Below are 19,842 nucleotides of genomic sequence, written 5' to 3' on the forward strand. Positions count from 1 at the left end.
TAATAAGGATGGAATTGGAAGAGGGCCCCAAGCTCCAGATAAGAATACAGCTTGCTGATACCTTGATTTCAAACTTAGCAGAGAATCTAGCTACACTCTGCCAAACTTCTGACCTACAAGTGTTATTTTAAGCTGCTAAATTTGTGGTAATTTGTTACACAGCAATAGAAAACTAATACAGACCAGCTGCCAAAAAACCAAATAAACCAGAAAAACTAATACAAAGGCTCGTAAGATATTTTATAATATGGCTCATCAAGGTTAATTGTTAAAGTCCAGACTTTTGAATTAAGGGCCTTTTAGAGATTTAATTGTGCAGTTGACCCTTGAACAACATGGGAGTTAGGAACAGTGATTTCCCTGCACAGTTGAAAATTCATGTATAACTTTAGATTCTCCAAAAACTTGGCTACTAATAGACTACTGTTTACTAGAAGCCTTACTGATAACATAAACAGTTAACACATATTTGGTATGTTATATGTATTATATACTTGTTTAAGTGGGAGTTAAAGTATGATGCCCTCCAAACTGAGAAGGTGCTTTGAGAACAGAGAAGGAAGTGAGCAAGTCCATATGGGATACAAAGATATTTTTTACAGGGTGACTTACATACAGGAATGTTGCATGCAGTGAAGAATCAAATGTCTACAGCTGAAGAGAGTTCTGGCTCTCTTGGTTTAGGCACAGTTTATATAGCAAAAGCTCTGTTACTAAAAATAACTTCAAGAAAACATCTTAAGAAAAATAAGTCAATAACACATCATTCATCAGGTGTCTTGTGATCAACGAGTCAGCGGGTCTTGTGATGTTAGTGCACAGACTGCTGACACCACCTGCTGTAATGTCATTCACTCCCTGAGACCTATGTTCCCTTTATAGCTTGCCCTAATATTAATCTATAACTGGTCTGTGAAACAAAGGAATGAGGTTAAACAGGAGTCAACATGGTAGGTGGGGCACAAGATGGTGTTAGTTTTGTTCACCCTCTAATGACACTGTATTCTTATAATAAAGTAAGCTGGAGAAAAGAAAATGTTATTAAGTAAATTATAAGAAATAGAAAATACATTCACAATACTGTACTGTATTTATCAATATCATAAGTTTACGTCATCTGTTTAAAAGATAAATTGTCAGTATCTACATCAATGTTGTCTTACATAATACAAAATACTGTAGATGTTATATGTATTACTAACACTAGACATCAAAAATAAAAAGATAATGTGAAAAAGAAATTTTTATTTATTTGCAGGTACAATGATTCATGCATTCATAATGAAGAAGCAGCAATATGGTTGTTTTATGATAGACTAGTGTAATCGATTCAATTGATTCATGGTAACCCAGCTTTCATACTAACAAACAAATCATAAAATTTTTATGGCATACAATATTACAGTCATATTCATAATATGATATTGGAAATATCATTGCATTAGGAAAAAAATAAAACACCTCTGATGATAGGCTGATACACAGTTTCTTTAGTTACAAGAGAGACAGGCATACTGTACAGCAGTATGCTTCTTTGAAAGCAAAGTTATAAACCAGTAAAAAAGCTAACACATTATTGATTTTATATTCAATATTACTCACTTTATGTGTATGTAAGGATAGGTTATCCCCTTCCATATGAGTCTTGCACACAATGTTCTACATGATGAATACTCAGAAGATGATGATGACACAAAAATGTCTCATACAGTTCTTATCATACATTTATTAGATTTTCATATGAGGATACTCACACACATGCACAACAGATAATTTTATTAATGGCATGATGATTATTTACTATTTATGAAGTGGAAGTGAATTATGTTAAAGGTCTTTACACTCTGTCATATTCACATTGAGTAGGCTGAGGAGGAGGTAAAAGAAGAGGGATTGGACTTGCAGTCTCAGGGGTGCCAGAGGCAGAAGAGGGGAATGAAATGGAATAGGAGGCAAGAGAAGCAGGTATGCTCATTGTAACTTTATGGAAATACATTGTAATTTCTGCCTGGCTTTTTTGCTTTTTCATTTCTCTAAAAATGTTTCTATGTGATATCAATCCTTCCACCATTCACTTTAGTTTCAGTGCCCATCTTAAAGAAGGGTCTATGTTGTAAAAGAAGTCAAAAGCAACCTTGAATAATCAAAGCTCTTCTGCCAGATTGCCTAATGTCAATTTGTTTTCTGACACTATTTCTTCTTCAACAGTTTCTTCTTCTTTCTCAACATCTGGCACTCATCTCCATGAAGCACTCATCTCCATGAAGTTGTCTTCTGTTCATTCTTCTAATATGCTATTAGCTCTTGAGTTTCTCCAAGATCCATATCTTGAAACCCTTCACCCCTCGCCTTTTGCACCATATCCACAATCTTTTTCATAATTTCCTTGATGTTGTCATGCACAACATTTGGACACAGTTTCCTCCAGCAGGAATTTATTGTTTCAAGCTTGATGGCTTTCATGGTTTTTTCAGGAACAGTGATGGCATCTTTAATGGTGTAATTCTTCCAGACTTTCATGATGTTCTCTCTATTGAGGTTCTCTTCCATAACACTGATAATCCTTTCCATAGAGTAGTGTGTTTAATGAGCTGTAAAGGTCTTTATGACCACCTGATCTACAGGCTGAATTAGAGACATTGTGTTTGGGGGCAAGTAGACCACAGAGACTTCTTCAGTGTTGAACTGAGATTCTGGGTGGTCAGTGGCATTGTTCAATAGAACTTTAAAAGGCAGTCTCTTACTTGCAAGGTACTTCCTGACTTCAGGGGCAAAGCATTGATGGAACCAATCCAGAAAAAGAGTTCTCATTATCCAGGTCTTCCTATTGTACAACCAAAAGACTGGCAGCTGGTATTTGTTTTTTCCTTTTAAGCCTCAGAGGTTAGCAGTTTTATAGATAAGGGCAGTCTTGATCATAACCTGACTGCATTTTCACAAAACAGTAGAGTTAACCTGTCCCTTTCTGCCTTAAATCCTGGTGCTCACTTCTGGTTCTTACTAATAAACATCATTTAGGGCCGACCCCGTGGCGCACTCGGGAGAGTGCGGTGCTGAGAGCGCAGCAGTGCTCCCGCCGCAGGTTCGGATCCTATATAAGGATGGCCTGTGCGCTCACTGGCTGAGCGCAGTGCGGCCCGTCACAAAAAGACAAAAAAAAAAAAAAAAACCCAATAAACATCATTAATGGCATTTTTTTTTTTTTCCAGAATAAGACACTTATGTCTGCATTAAAAATCTGCCAGGCAGATATCCTTTCACCTCAATGATTTTAATGGGATCTGGGAACTCATCTGCTGCCTCTTGGTCAGCAGAAGCTGCTTCTCTTGTTATCTTGACTTTTTTTTAAAAACTGAAACCTCTTTCTAAAATTATCAAACCATCCTTTGCTGGCAAATTATTACAGTAAAACAGTACGTTCTACAGTTAATTTTATGCAGTTATGGCTTCATACTGCATTTTTATGTTTGTTTACATTTCTCTGGACTGCAAATGATGATATATACAATCTATGTTTGTGTGCGTACATTTCAATACATTTTAACTTTTAAAAATGCATTTTTGTATATTTTATGGTAGTAAATGATAAAATAGACTAATATCTACATATGTGCATTCATGACATACTTAACTTTTTCTTAAATTTTTTTTTGATATTTCTAGGCTATGTGGGTCACCTGTAAGTTTTTTCAAATTGTCACAAAACTCTAAAAATTTTTTTCAATATATTTGTTGAAAATATGCACATATAAGTGGACCTGTGCAGTTCAAACTTTCATTGTTCAAGGGTTAAGTGCATTACCTTAAATCTACTTACCAGAGTTTTTTTTTTTTTTAATGTTGAAAATGTGTTCACAAGGAACTTTTTGGTTAAAAGTAGAACAATGTTCATTTTATTCCTTGGATGGATGGATCTATTGGAATCTAAGGAATGGATATCGGTATACATAGAATAAGGGAGTAATTTTGTAGAATTGGACCAGGAGCTGGATGTAGTCCTGGGTCTTGTCTTTTGGGGCAGCATGTCCCACTTCTGCAGCATGTACTCATCATCACCTAAAACTTAACCGTCACTGGTGTTCAAGACATTCATTTAGTGCCATTCTTGGTCCACTCCACACCTTGATGGTGCTTATTTACCTGGTGATCTGGATGTACTTGTATTGTTTATTCTGTCACTCAGCTTTGATTCTCATCCTCTGACTCCTGCAACTTGGCATCTGAGCATATTCTCCCTTGTAAATATGTACTAATTTTCCTTTATAGACCTGGACTTGGTCATTCATCCATTTCCTGGATTTCACTATTACCTCTGATTTGAAATCTTAACCATAGTCTCATCCTCTCAGCATACATGACCAGCACCCACTCAAACCAGCCAGTCTTTCTGGTAATGGTGAGAATCATACATTTCACATGAGTTCTAGGCATCCTTCTTTCCCACTCAGGAGCTAGAGATAAAATTATCAGTATGCACTTTGGGAAAAGATTACAGAACTCTGTATGTAGGTGACTGTGCTGGAAATTTAATGGGAAAATGAAAAGGAAAATAGTCTGGGCAATAAATATGGCAGCAGATTTTGTTTACATCTTTAGATCTTGCTATTTTTCCTCATGAAAACTATATTGCAACTCTTCCTGGAAACTGGATACTCATTGCTGAACATAAACACGTGCTGATCTTCATGCATTTGCTGAAGTTGCCTCTCCTCTCTTCTGCAACCATTGAGACCCTACTCATCTTTCAGTGTTTCTCTATGGGGCTGTAGGCTCATTAAAATTGGTTGTGATTATGTCTTGGTCATTTATAAATCCTTGCTCCAAAAGCTCTCTTTCTCTAGCTTTGGGAAAGATCAACATAGGAAATTTAGTAAGGGAAGAGACACCTTCCAAACACACTACAGAATGGAGTTAAACCTGCTAATCAATTTCATGGACAGATGACCTGCCAGATCCCCCTCCCATCCCCAGAATTTTGGTAGTTCAGAGGAAGATCAAGAATTTCTGTATAGGTAGGATGATTGAGACAAATTGAGATGGAGTGGGAGAGTAGCAAGGAGACTTGGCTTGGACCTGGATTTGCGTAGAAAGCAGGAAAGCATATTTCTTAACACTTAGGTTAAATAATTTTTAGAATAGTTTTGGTAGTCACTGATGGACAGTATAAGGTTGAGGAGACATAAATCTTTTTTTTTTTTTTTTTAAATCAGCCCTGAGATACCCTTTGTAGTTACCACTGAAGTGATTCTAATAGAGTTGGAAAGAGAAAGCTTGGTTAATTTCATCTCATGCAGCCAAATGTGCTTGCCTAGGCACTTCCTATAAGTTACTAAAATCAGTAAACAATTTTCTTTGTGCAAAAATTAGGCTAAAGTCTTGATTGACCTTATAGAATTCAAATCACAGGGAGGGGAAAACTGCAGAAATATTCATACCTCATTTAATTGTCTATAGCTCATATTCCAGATTCTAATAATGAAATATACAAAAATTTATTTCCCATTTGAAATCAAGGGAAGTCTCAGAGTGAAGGAAAGTCAAATACATAATTTTTTTTTCTTTTTATGAACTTAGGTAAATATTAATGCAAGGAGGATCGTGCATAGGTAAGTGAAGGCATGGATTGATTCTCGAGTGCAGACTTTACTGAGTTATTCCTGGGTAAAATTCATCTGGGGAACAAGCACTATGACATTATACAGTATATTTTTCCTAAGCTCATAGCTCAAAAGTTGCTGAGTGCATACAGTTAAAACCTTTCACTCTTAAACATAGTAAAAACTGTGAATCACAGCACATGAGGGGAATTCCAAACTAAAAAAAAAATAGGTATATATTATTTGCATTAATCAAAAGGTTTTTAAGAAAATGAGGACAAGACGTTAGATTAAATGTTTGGAGATCTTGAACCACATTCATGCATTAAATGTGAGAGTTTTAGAAATATCATATACAAAACTTATACTCATAAACAGGATTGCTTGGAAGTGTGAATGTTATGACTTGAAATATGAACTCATGTGCTCTAGGCATTTCTGGAAGAAATTAATTTATTAATAATCTATTTTTTCAAAATACTCATTAAGTTATTATCTTTCTCTTTGTTACATATCAGGATGAGAGACAGGATATTTTACTTTATATTAGATTTACTGTAAATGTAACATATTGTGATACGTAAATAACTGATGTAGCAAGGTAGAGAAATTTATTTTATGTTTGTGGGAAAGTATTTTTCTAGTCATTTGGTTTTGCTCTTAGAGCTTTTATTCTATCTTGTCCTTTGGAAAGGAATGAAGTTAGAGGGATTTAAGCAAGATAGAATAAGACTTTCCTTCACTCATCCCATGGCAGAACCATCAGTTCGAACAAACTATCCACATCCATGTAAAAATACCTTCACAAGAGCTAAGGAATTCAGGTGAGAGATTATAGCACCTGGGTGGAGCACCAAAATAAGAAAAGATGCAGTAAAGAGGGTAGGAAGGACCATTTTGATGATCTGTATTACCCCTTCCTCAAGCCCAGCAGCACAGCATGGAGAGAGATATACTCCTTTTGGGGAAGTAGAGCAAAGTGAGCACCCGACTTCACCACAGACTCCAGCAGCAGGACTTCCCCAGTAAACCTCAGCACCAGGCCAGCCCCCATGACCCTGTGTTCCTAGCCTCCGGGTCCACCCCAGCAGACCCAGGACCCAGGCTCACTCCCATGAACTCTGGCATCAGGCTGGCTCCTGAAGACTCAGAATCAGGCCCATCCTTGCAGACCAAGGCTCCAGGTTGTCCCCCACAGACACAGGCTCCAGGTCCATCCCAGTGAACCCTGATGCCACGCTAACCCCCACAGACCTAGGATTCAGGCCTACCTCTGTGAACCCAAGCTTTAGGCCTGCCTCAGTGGACACAGGCTCCAAGCAAGCACCTCTGGATCCAGGTACCAGGCCCAACCCTGTTGACTCAGGTGCCAGGCCTGTCCACCTACTGATTCTGGGACCAAGTCAGCCCACCCAAGAGCTCTAGCAGCAAGCCCATCCACAGACCCCACCAGCTGGCCCACTCAGAATCTCTGGATGAACTTACTAATGGAGAGCTTTCCGCGCTGAAGCCAATCTGTAGAGACTGGAAGAGATGCCCACTTTTTCAGATGTGTACACACCAATGCAACTCCACTGGACCACAAGTAATAAGGTGGATTACACCACTAAAGGAACAAAGTATAGCACCAGTAACTGACCCTAAAGAAATGAAGATCTACAAACTGCCTGCAAAAAATTCAAAATAATTGTCTTAAAGAAGCTTAGTGAACTAGAAGAAAACACAGGTAGACAACTTAGAGAAATAAATAAAACAACTTATGGAGAAAACTAGAAGTTCAACAAAGAGATAGCAACCATGAAACAAACAAACCAAACCCCCCAAAACCCCCAATTCTGGAGCTGAAAAATTTAACAGAGAGCTTCAACAGCAAATTTAATTAAGCAGAAAAAGGAATCAGAAAGCCTGAAGATTAGTCATTTGAAACAACCCATCAGTCCCACTTCGGAGCATATATCCAAGGAATTGAAATCGGTATATCAAAGAGATATCTGCACTCTTATATTCATTACAGCATTATTCACAATAGCTAGGATATGAAATCAACCTAAGTGTCTATTGAGAGATGCATGAATAAAGAAAATGTGGTACATATACACAATGGAATATTATCCAGCTTTTAAATAAGAAGGGAATCCTGTCATTTGTTAGCAACATGGATAAACCTGGAAGTCATTATGCTAATTGAAATAAGCCAGGCACAGAGAGACAAATACTGTGTGATCTATCTCACTTACATATGGAATCTAAAGAAACTGAACTTATAGAAGCAAAGAGTACAGTGATGGTTACTAGGGTCTGGGGGTGGGGTAAGACGTAGGGCGAGGCCAATGGCAAGATGCTGGTCAAAGGGTACACAGGACATTCTTCAGAACAGATCCTATGTTAGGCCACAAAACAAGTTTTAAAATTTATGAAGATTAAAATCATATCAAGTATCTTTTTTGACCACAATTATATAATCACATTACCTAATTGCAACATATACTACAAAGCAATAGCAATAAAAACAATATGGCACCGGCATGAAAATAGATGTATAGACCAATGGAACAGAATGGAGAGCCCAGAAATAAAACCACACATTTATGGTCAATTGATCTTTGGGTTAATTAGCTTAATTGTGGTAATCATTTCACAATATATCTGTATACAAAAACATCACATCGTACATGGTGAATATATACAATTTTTATTTGTCAATTATACCTCAATAAGACTGGGGAGAAAAAAGAAAGGATTAAATTTATGACCTTTTAATGAATTGGTTCTTTTATCATTATATAATGCCTTCCTTGTCTCTTGTGACAGTTACTGACCTGAAGTCTATTTTTGTCTGATATAGCTGTAGCCACCCCCACTTTCTTTTGGTTAGCATTTGCATGAAATATCTTTTTCCATCCTTTCATGTTCAGCTTATGTTTGTCCTTAAGTTAAAGTGAGTCTCTTGTAGACGCATATCTTATTTTTTATCTATTCAGCTACTCTATGGAATTTGATTGGCAAATTTAATACATTTACATTCAAGATAATTATTGAAAGGTAAGGACTTACTGGTGCCATTTTGTCAATTGTTTTCTGACAGTTTAGTAGTTCTTTTGTTTCACTCTTTCCCTCTCTCTGTTTTCCTTTTAGGGTCGCATTTAAAAAATTACTGCCCAGACCCATTTCAAGAAGATTTTTCCTTATGTTTTCTTCCAGTAATTTTACAGTTCCAGGTCTTCCAATTAAGTCTTTAATCCCTTTAGAGCTGATTTTTGTCTATGGTGTCAGACAAGGGTCCAATTTTATTCTTCTGTATGTACTTTTATTTAAAGGACGTTGTGGAGTGAGAACAGGTAAGTGCGTGCACTTAGTCTTAACTAGAAATTTCCTTCATTTTAATTTTTATCTTTTTGGCTTAAGAGGGGTGGTTTATTTAGTAAAAGGAGTCAGAGTATCTCAATGAGCCTAAGGGCAAGAAATACAGCTATGCCTTCAAGGACTAAAAATCCTCAGAAACCAAAGTGAGGTGTTTTTATATCTGTTAGTATTTTTTTTACATCTATTCCCATGAGAAAATTGGCCTATGATTTTTCCTTCTTATAAGTACTTTGTCATTTTTTAAAAATCAAGATTATGTGTTCATGAAATGAATTGGGAACTAGCTTTCTATGCAGTAAAAAAGTTTGTATAAATATTGGCATTCATTCTCTCTCAAGTGGTTGGTAGAGTTCATGAGTGAAACCATCTGGGTCTGATGATTTCTTCATGGAAAGGTTTGAATTATAGTCTCATATTCTTTAATAGTCATAGAAGTATTCAGATTTTCTATTTTTGATTATCTTTTGGTGGGTTGTATTTTTCTAGAAATTTATACATTTCATCTAAGTTTTCAAATTGACTGGCAAAGTTGTTTTTATTATTCTCTTAATATCTGTAACATCTTTATGATGCCTGTTTTTTAATTCCTCACCTTAGTAATTTTTCCATCTCTCTTTTTTTTCTCTTGGTCAATCTTGCCAGGGGTTGCAAATTTTATGAGTCTTTTGAAAAGACTATCTTTTGGCTTTATTGATGCTATATTGTATATTGGTCAATTCTAATTCTAATTTGTAATTTCTAATTCATTAATTTCTGCTTTTATACTTATTATTTTCTTCCTTGTAGTCTGGGCTTAACATGTTCCTTTAATCTAGCTTTTGAGATATATTACTCGTTCCTGGATTTTAAGCCTTTTTCTTGTTTAATATATGCATGTAAGGCTGTGCATTTCCTTCTAAGCATAGCCTTAGCTGTATCCTGCAAATTTTTACATGTCATATTTTTATTATAATTTAGTCTAACACAGACTCCAATTTCCACTGAGACTTCATCTTTGATTTATATGCTAACTAAAAGTATACTAATTAATTTACAAACATTTTGAATATGAGGATTTTCCAGGTATCTTTTCGTTATTGATTTCTAGTTTTAAGCATTACAGACAGAAGAAATTTCCACATGCTTTCAATATTTTGGAATTTGCTGATGCTTACTTTATGATCAGGTTTGGCAAATATCTCTGAGTAATTTTATTTTGTAAAAGAATGTGTATTCTTCAGTGATTTGTCCAGTGTTCTGTATATCTGTCAATTAGATAAAGTTTACTAATCATGTTCAAACCTTTTGTATCCTGATGTTTTTATGGTCTAATCAGTTGTTGAGAAAAACATGTTAAATCTTGCATAATTATTGGGAATTTTATATTCTTCCTTCAATTTTGTCAGCAATTCAAAATTTGTATATATTTTGGGCCTCATTATTGGCTGTACACAAATTTAGAATTGTCATATATTCCTGGTAAATTTACCCTTCATTGTTATAAAATATCCTTCCCAATTTGTAGTATTGCTTCATTCCTTAAAGTGTACTGTAGTTTATTATTTATCCTGGTTTTCCATCACATGGCACTGAGTATTTTTTAATTAAGTGCCAGGTAGGCATTATCTGTCAAAATTTATAGAAATAATTTGATACTGTGGTGATTTTTTTTAAGGGGATTTAGTTTGTGACTCGCACTCTGCTGGGACAACAGAAATCACAGATTTTAGGGATAATTTGGCTGTACTAGGTCCTGTTGAATTTGGAGTCACTGTTGTTTCTGCTCTGCAGCCCTTTGGTGTTCCAGCCCAAGGGGAGAAGTGTTCATCAGGGTAATTCTTCTTAGTAGTCCCTAGACTCTATTTTTATCTTCCTATCCTCTCTTGGCTGCCTCTTCTGGGAATGGGAGATGCTGTTAAGGGAGGAAGTCCTCAAATTTTGTGCTTAACTCTTCAGTTAGCCATGTTCTGAATCTCAGCCCCATAATTAGTTGATGCCTTGTGATGTGTGACAAAGATTCTCTCTTTGACCGAACTTTAGCCAGGCTCCTCTGAGCTCTCTTTTCAACTAGGCCTCAACCTTGGCCTATAAAAACTTGAACAAAACACTACCATAGTTTCTAACAGCTCAAGGTCACATCCCTGTGATGACCTTAGCCCACTGAAAATGCTTGTCTAAGAAAACTCAAGGCTGCCAAAAGAATTTACACCTGAAGATAGGGTCCCTGTCTCCCAGCGTCTGAGGAAGAGTAGTAGCCTGACTTTGATAAGCACCAGTTAGCAAACCCAGATGCATTTCACATGGACCACCCCCTCTTTCCAGTTTTGGTAATTTTTTTTCTTTCTTGACTCCATTTCAATGGAGTTCTCCCTCCCTGTCACCCCGCCTTTCCCTATTTCTTCATTCTCTCTTTAAAAAACTTGGCCATCTCTGTATAAATCAAAGTAGAGTTCAGTTCATGTTGGATTTCTTTCCCTATTGCAACAGTATATTGCTGAATAAAACCTGTCCTTAACACTTTAACTGATGTCCTGCTTTATTTATCTCTGAATGTCTATGATAATTTCAAGCAGATTAATGTGTGTATGCATGTGTGTGTGTTTTAGCTTCTCTAGTTGTTTTTTTTTTTTTTTTTTTTGTCCTTTTCGTGATCGGCACTCAGCCAGTGAGTGTACCGGTCATTCCTATATAGGATCCGAACCCGCGGCGGGAGCGTCGCAGCACTCCCAGCGCCGCACTCTACCATTCATTTCCAGAAATGAAGGCCCCTCCACTCTTTACTCTTCAGACTACTCAATGTGGTTTCTAACTCTGCCATTCAACTGCTTTAACATTGTGTTGACTGACATGTTTTCATATTTAACCTATGCTTTCTTGAATCTCCTCTTACTTAAATCCTCAACAGCATTTGGTACCATTGAACATTCTCTCCTTCTTGAAACATGCTTCTACCTTGAGTTCTGTAACCCTACACTCTCTTTTTTTTCTCTTACCTCCCAGAAATCTTCATCTCAGCTTTCATTGCTGGCTTTTTTTCTTTTACTTTACTTGTAAATATCATAGTTTTGAATAGTTCTGTCCTGATTCCTCTTCTCTTCTTTCCTTTTCTTTTTCTACATTCTCCACTAAAACATTTTTATTCATTTCTGTAGTTTTAAATAACATGTCATAAACTTGAGATTTGTTGTTAATATCTTCTTCTTTCTCACCTTACATCAAATCCTTCATTATGTCCTATAGCTCCAAACTCCAAAATGTTTTAAATCTGTCTTCTTTTCTCCATATCTGTTGGCACTACCCAACTCCAAGCTATATTCAATTCTCATTTGAGCTAAGGCAATACACTTCTAAGTGAGCTCTTTTCTTTTGCCCTTTTCCCCCTTCAATCCATTCTTTACATAGCCGCCATTTTAAAAAAAATACGTAAATTGGGTCATGACATTCACGTGCTTAAAAATCTCTCAATGACTTCCCATTGCCATGGGAATAAAATAAAAGTCCTGTTTTGGTTGTCAGTATCTTCAAAGAATTGTGTTCAGCTGCTGAAACAGATTTGATAAAGGTGTTTAAACAAATCAAGGGTTTATTCTCTCATGTGGAAGAACTCTGAAAGGCATGTTTTGGTATTGGTTTGGTAGCTGCACAAAGTCATGAGGAACTCTGTCTCCTTCTGTTTTATTTTGCCATCCTTAGCCTTGGCTTCAATCCTCAATGTTGCCCCACGGTCATGAGACGGCTGGTGGACCTCCAGCCATCACATGTGCTTTCCAAATAAAAAAAGAAAAGGAAGAGATGCAAAAGGGTTCACTCTAGTTCTTTATCCACCTTTGAAGAAACTTTTCTGGAAGTTCTCACCCAAAAAGTTCTGCTTATGTCTTCCCAAGCAGAACCTGATCACATGTTCACACTTACATTCAAAGGAGACTAAGAAAGAGAATATTTTATCTGTGTATATTTTCAACTTCTGAAAAAGCCAGGCATCTCTTATAAGAGAAAATAAGAGAGTGGATTTCAGATAGGCTACAACCAGTCTCTACCACAAAGGCCTAAATGACCTAACCCTTGGCTCCTTCTTTAACTCTATGACACGACCTCTTCCCCTGCTCATCACATCCTTTCTGCACAATCTTTTGTGACTACTCTGTCTAAATTAAGGTTGTTTTATTAATCTCCACCATCTCAGTCTTTGATCTTTCTCTGTTTGAACCAAGGCAGTCTTTCTCAAGAGTTCTTTGCTCTTAATGATTGGACTGTGCTGCTCACCATTTAGTACACTGTACATAGTTATTTCTGAATATTAGTCCATTTGTTTTCAAATCATTATATTTATAAATTACCAAGATAAAGAACAATTCTACATGCTATTCAAATAGCTATATGTAGCTGTATGTAACAAAGGAATATGAAATTATAATCTCAGCCATATTTCTTGTACCTGCAATTGAAAGACCAGGACCTTTTTTGAGAATATAACTGTTATACCTGTAAGATCCAAATACTTGCTTTCTAGAGTTTTACTTTATATTCAAAATTAAAGAGCCCAGTAGGCTAATGTTTACTATTTATTATCAAGCTTGTTTTTAGCCCTCTAGTTATGCTAGTTTCTAGGTCTATTTACTAGTAAGAAATAAAGCATTTACTTTGCAATTAAATGCAGTTACTTAAGCCAAAAAGGCACAGTATGGCCTTATTAGGGAATTCAAGATACAGTCTTTTATTGTGTTGCAACATAAAAAAGGTTTAAGACAGACATAAGAATAGAACTTTATATGGTTTTAACTTATAAAAATATTCTTAAACTACTATATTGTTTTATTTTTAGTCATTACAGCTAACAATTTTGTCATTTGCAACTCAAAATGGTTATCCAACCTGTTCAAGATCATATGCTTAGTGGCAGAGCCAAGTTAGAACCAAGGTCTGGACACTCAGTCTGACCTTAAAAACAACAACAACTGAAGGAAGTGTTTTTCTTTTTTCTTTTCAAGCTAGCCGCAGTATAGGGAAAATACAGCCAAAAAGTCAAGTTAAGAAACAAGGGGAACAGAGTCAAACAGGATATCTGTGGTTATGCACCTGGGCCCCGGCCCGAGGCAAAGGGCGGATAGTTCCCAGAAATAGACAAGTCAGTTAAAGTTTCAAGAGTGCCCCTCAGCTGTTTCAAGGACTCCCACTTGACCGAAGTTCACCCCTGGCTTGATTTAAACTAACCAATTACCTTGCTTCTCGCTTCTGTACCCGCGCTTTTTGCTATAAAATGAGCCCAGAAATTCCACTCGGCGCGCCAGTCTTTCGAAAGACTGAGTCGCCCGGGTACCTGTGTGTTCAATAAACCTCTTGTTTTTGCATCCGAAGCCGTGGTCTCGCTGTTCCTTGGGAGGGTCTCCCTGAACTGACTGACTACCCACTGCGGGAGTCTTTCATTTGGGGGCTCGTCCGGGATCGGAGACCCCTACCCAGGGACCACCGACCCACCTGCGGGAGGTAAGCTGGCCAGCGACTGCTCTGTGTCTCGTTTCTGTGTCTAATCCTGTGACTCTGACTGTCTTTTCTGAGCGCGCGCATTTTGGTTTCAGTTTGTTCCGGGTTAGTCGCTCTGGGAGCGAAGTGCGGGTAGCGAACAGACGTGTTCGGGGGCTCGCCACCCGGCAATCCTGGGAGACGTCCCAGGATCAGGGGAGGACCAGGGACGCCTGGTGGACCCCTTGGCAGAGGATTATTGTGTTTTGGTCTCACCGCGTCTCGGGAGGCGCGCTCTGCCATCGGACTCTTTCTTCTATTTCTACGGCACTCGGTCTCGTCGCCGTTTCTGGTTTCTTTTTGTCTTAGTTGTGATAGGTCTTTGCGTCGTCGTTCCCCTATTGGAAATTTTCGAGATGGGGCAAAGTGCCCTTACGCCCCTCTCCCTTACTCTAGATCATTGGAAAGATGTCAAAGCCAGGGCTCACAATCTGTCCATGGAGATCAAAAAAGGAAAATGGCAGACTTTCTGTTCGTCTGAGTGGCCCACATTCGGCGTAGGTTGGCCGCCAGAGGGAACCTTTGATCTTACTGTCATTTTTGCAGTTAAAAAGATTGTTTTTCAGGAGACCGGAGGACACCCGGACCAGGTTGCCTATGTCGTGGTATGGCAAGACCTCGCCCAGAATCCCCCTCCCTGGGTGCCACCCTCCAGCAAAGTCGCTGTTGTTTCGGGATCAGAAAATACTCAAAGGCCACCTACAAGGAAGCCTTCCGCCCCTCCCCAACCCCCCGTCCTCCCGACACCAGACGACTCGCTCCTTCTCTCTGAGCCCCCGCCCTACCCGGCGGCCCTGCCGCCTCCTCTGGCCCCTCAGGCGATCGGACCGGTGCCGGGCCAGGCGCCCGATAGTTCCGATCCTGAGGGACCAGCCGCTAGGACCAGGAGTCGCCGTGCCCGCAGTCCGGCAGACGACTCAGGTCCTGACTCCACTGTGATTTTACCCCTCCGAGCCATAGGACCCCCAGCCGAGCCCAACGGCCTAGTTCCTCTACAATATTGGCCTTTTTCCTCAGCAGATCTTTATAATTGGAAATCTAACCATCCTTCTTTTTCTGAAAAACCAGCAGGACTCACGGGACTTCTTGAGTCCCTTATGTTCTCTCACCAGCCCACTTGGGACGATTGCCAACAGCTACTCCAGATCCTCTTCACCACTGAAGAGCGAGAAAGGATTCTTCTGGAGGCCCGCAAGAACGTTCTCGGGGACAACGGGGCCCCTACACAACTCGAGAACCTCATTAATGAGGCCTTCCCCCTCAATCGACCTCAATGGGATTACAACACAGCCGAAGGTAGGGAGCGTCTTCTGGTCTACCGCCGGACTCTAGTGGCAGGTCTCAAAGGGGCAGCCCGGCGCCCCACCAATTTGGCTAAGGTAAGAGAGGTCTTGCAGGGACCGGTAGAACCCCCCTCGGTTTTCTTGGAACGCCTGATGGAGGCATATAGGAGATACACTCCGTTTGACCCCTCTTCTGAGGGACAGCAGGCGGCAGTTGCCATGGCCTTTATCGGCCAGTCAGCCCCAGATATCAAGAAAAAGTTACAAAGACTAGAGGGGCTCCAAGACTTTTCCTTACAAGACTTAGTAAAGGAGGCAGAAAAGGTGTACCACAAGAGAGAAACAGAAGAAGAAAGACAGGAAAGAAAAAAAAAAAGAGACAGAAGAGAGAGAGAGACGGCGTGATAAACGCCAAGAAAAAAATTTAACTAGGATTTTGGCCACAGTAGTAAGTGATAAAGGGTTTACAGATAAGCAGAAAGGGACCCTGAGCAACCGGGCAAGACCGACACCTAGGGACAAAAGGCCTCCTCTCGACAGGGACCAGTGCGCCTACTGCAAAGAGAAAGGCCACTGGGCAAGGGAATGCCCCCGAAAAAAGAAAAACGACAAAAAAGCTAGGGTTCTATCCCTAGACGACTAGGGGAGTCAAGGTTCGGACCCCCTCCCCGAACCTAGGGTAACATTGACAGTGGAGGGGACCCCCATCGAGTTTCTGGTCGATACCGGGGCTGAACATTCGGTACTGACCCAACCCATGGGGAAGGTAGGGTCCAGGCGGACAGTCGTAGTAGGAGCGACCGGCAGCAAAGTCTACCCCTGGACCACACAGAGACTTTTAAGGGTCGGACATAAGCAAGTGACCCATTCCTTTTTGGTCATACCTGAGTGCCCTACTCCTCTGTTGGGCCGGGACATCCTGACCAAACTAAAAGCTCAAATCCAGTTTTCTACAGAGGGCCCACAAGTAACATGGGGAGATCACTCTACCATGTGCCTGGTCCTAAACCTAGAAGAAGAATACCGGCTGTATGAAAAGCCGGCCTCTCCCTCCATCGACCCATCCTGGCTCCAACTTTTTCCCACCGTATGGGCAGAAAAGACAGGTATGGGACTGGCCAATAACGTCCCACCAGTAGTAGTAGAGCTGAAATCGGGTGCCTCACCGGTGGCCGTCCGACAGTATCCAATGACTAAAGAAGCCCGGGAAGGCATCAGACCCCACATCCAAAGGTTCTTAGACCTAGGGGTCTTAGTGCCCTGCCAGTCGCCCTGGAACACCCCTCTGCTACCAGTAAAAAAGCCAGGGACCAATGACTATCGGCCAGTCCAAGACTTGAGAGAAATTAACAAAAGGGTGCAAGACATTCATCCCTCAGTCCCAAACCCATACAGCCTCCTGAGTTCCCTTCCGCCTAGTCACACTTGGTACTCAGTCTTGGATCTCAAGGATGCCTTTTTTTGCCTCAAACTACACCCCAACAGCCAGCCACTGTTCGCGTTCGAGTGGAGAGACCCAGAAAAAGGTAACGCTGGTCAGCTGACCTGGACACGGCTGCCACAGGGGTTCAAGAACTCACCCACTCTCTTCGACGAGGCCCTCCACCGGGATTTAACTCCTTTTAGGGCTCTCAACCCCCAGGTCATATTACTCCAATATGTGGACGACCTCCTAGTGGCAGCTCCCACATATGAAGGCTGCAAAAGAGGGACACAAAAGCTCTTGCAGGAACTGAGTAAGTTGGGGTACCGGGTATCAGCTAAAAAGGCCCAGTTATGCCAGAAAGAGGTCACCTATTTGGGGTACCTGCTCAAGGAGGGAAAAAGATGGCTGACCCCGGCCCGGAAAGCTACAGTTATGAAGATCCCTACTCCCACAACCCCCAGGCAGGTCCGCGAATTTCTGGGTACTGCCGGATTCTGCAGGCTCTGGATTCCTGGGTTTGCTTCCCTGGCTGCACCCTTGTACCCCCTGACAAGGGAAAACATTCCTTTTACCTGGACTGAGGAGCATCAAAAGGCTTTTGACCACATAAAAAAAGCCTTGCTGTCTGCCCCCGCCTTGGCTCTCCCAGACCTCACCAAACCATTTACTCTATACGTAGATGAAAGAGCCGGTGTAGCCCGAGGAGTGCTTACTCAGACCCTAGGACCATGGCGACGGCCAGTAGCTTATCTATCAAAAAAACTGGATCCAGTGGCCAGTGGGTGGCCAACCTGCCTAAAAGCGGTTGCTGCAGTGGCACTCCTCCTCAAAGACGCTGATAAGTTAACCTTGGGGCAAAATGTGACTGTGATTGCTTCCCACAGCCTCGAAAGTATTGTGCGGCAGCCCCCCAATCGGTGGATGACCAATGCCAGAATGACTCATTACCAGAGTTTGCTGCTAAACGAAAGGATATCTTTCGCGCCCCCTGCTGTCCTGAACCCAGCTACCCTACTACCAGTCGAGTCAGAATCCACCCCAGTACACCAATGCTCAGAAATCCTTGCTGAAGAAGCTGGGACTCGACGGGACCTGAAGGACCAGCCATTGCCCGGAGTGCCTGCCTGGTATACAGACGGTAGCAGCTTCATTGTGGAAGGTAAGCGGAGAGCAGGGGCCGCCATCGTAGATGGCAAACGGACGGTATGGGCAAGCAGCCTGCCAGAAGGGACATCAGCCCAGAAGGCCGAGCTAATCGCCTTGACGCAGGCATTACGCCTAGCCGAAGGAAAAAACATCAACATCTACACGGACAGCAGGTATGCTTTTGCCACTGCTCACATTCATGGGGCAATATATAAACAGAGGGGACTGCTCACTTCGGCTGGAAAAGACATTAAAAACAAAGAAGAAATTCTGGCTCTGCTAGAGGCCATTCACCTCCCTAAGCAGGTCGCCATTATCCACTGCCCGGGCCACCAGAGAGGAAATAACCCTGTGGCGGCCGGGAACCGGAGGGCCGACGAGGCTGCAAAACAAGCCGCCCTGTCGGTCAGGGTGCTAGCAGAAACTATAAAGCTTCAAGAGCCAATCGAGCCTGCTCAAGCTAGGACCAAGCCAAGAGAGCTCACTCCTGACCAGGGAAAAGAATTCATTCAGCGGTTACATCAGCTAACACACTTAGGACCAGAAAAGCTCCTTCAACTAACGAGCCGCACCAGCCTCTCCATCCCGAATCTCCGGTCCACCGTTCAAGAAGTCGCCAATCGGTGTCCGGCTTGTGCCATGACTAATGCGACTACCACCTACCGAGAGACCGGAAAAAGACAACGGGGAGATCGACCCGGCGTATACTGGGAAGTAGACTTTACAGAGGTAAAGCCTGGCCGGTATGGGAACAGGTATCTGCTAGTATTTGTAGATACTTTCTCTGGATGGGTAGAAGCTTTTCCTACCAAAACGGAAACGGCCCTGACTGTATGTAAAAAGATACTAGAAGAAATCCTGCCCCGTTTCGGGATCCCCAAGGTGATCGGGTCAGATAATGGCCCAGCCTTTGTTGCTCAGGTAAGCCAGGGACTGGCCACACAACTGGGGATAAATTGGAAGTTACATTGTGCGTATAGGCCCCAGAGCTCAGGTCAAGTAGAGAGAATGAATAGAACCATCAAAGAGACCTTAACTAAATTGGCCTTAGAGACCGGTGGAAAAGACTGGGTGGCCCTCCTTCCCTTAGCGCTGTTCAGAGCCAGGAATACCCCTGGCCAGTACGGTCTAACTCCCTATGAAATCCTCTACGGGGGACCCCCCCCCATACTTGAGTTGGGAGAAACACTGGGTCCCGATGATAATTTTCTCCCTGTCTTATTTACCCATTTAAAGGCTCTAGAAGTTGTGAAGACCCAGATTTGGGACCAGATCAAAGAGGCATATCAGCCCGGTACCATAGCTGTCCCCCACCCGTTCCAGGTCGGAGACCGAGTGCTGGTCAGACGCCATCGACCCAGCAACCTTGAGCCTCGGTGGAAAGGCCCGTATCTGGTATTGCTGACCACCCCGACCGCAGTAAAAGTTGATGGCATCGCTGCCTGGGTCCATGCTTCCCATCTCAAGCCTGCACCACCCCCGGCACCAAACGAGACCTGGGAGCTGGAAAGGACTGATCATCCTCTTA

The 19,842-nt window shown here is 41.3% G+C and overlaps 1 protein-coding gene across 1 annotated transcript in view; it reads left to right on the forward strand.

Moving 5' to 3' along the window:
* The window catches only part of LOC134384368 (uncharacterized), a gene marked incomplete at its 3' end in the record, with an annotated part of 39,413 nt that extends 23,323 nt beyond the window's left edge, over positions 1–16,090 (forward strand). Inside the window, exon 2 of the mRNA XM_063105898.1 lies at positions 14,910–16,090. Within this exon, the coding sequence (XP_062961968.1) occupies positions 14,910–16,090 (1,181 nt within the window). The remainder of the gene's footprint in view (positions 1–14,909) is intronic.
* Positions 16,091–19,842: the final 3,752 nt, after the last annotated feature.

Source organism: Cynocephalus volans, chromosome 8, assembly GCF_027409185.1.
Source record: "Cynocephalus volans isolate mCynVol1 chromosome 8, mCynVol1.pri, whole genome shotgun sequence".
Classification (NCBI taxonomy): Eukaryota; Metazoa; Chordata; class Mammalia; order Dermoptera; family Cynocephalidae; genus Cynocephalus; species Cynocephalus volans.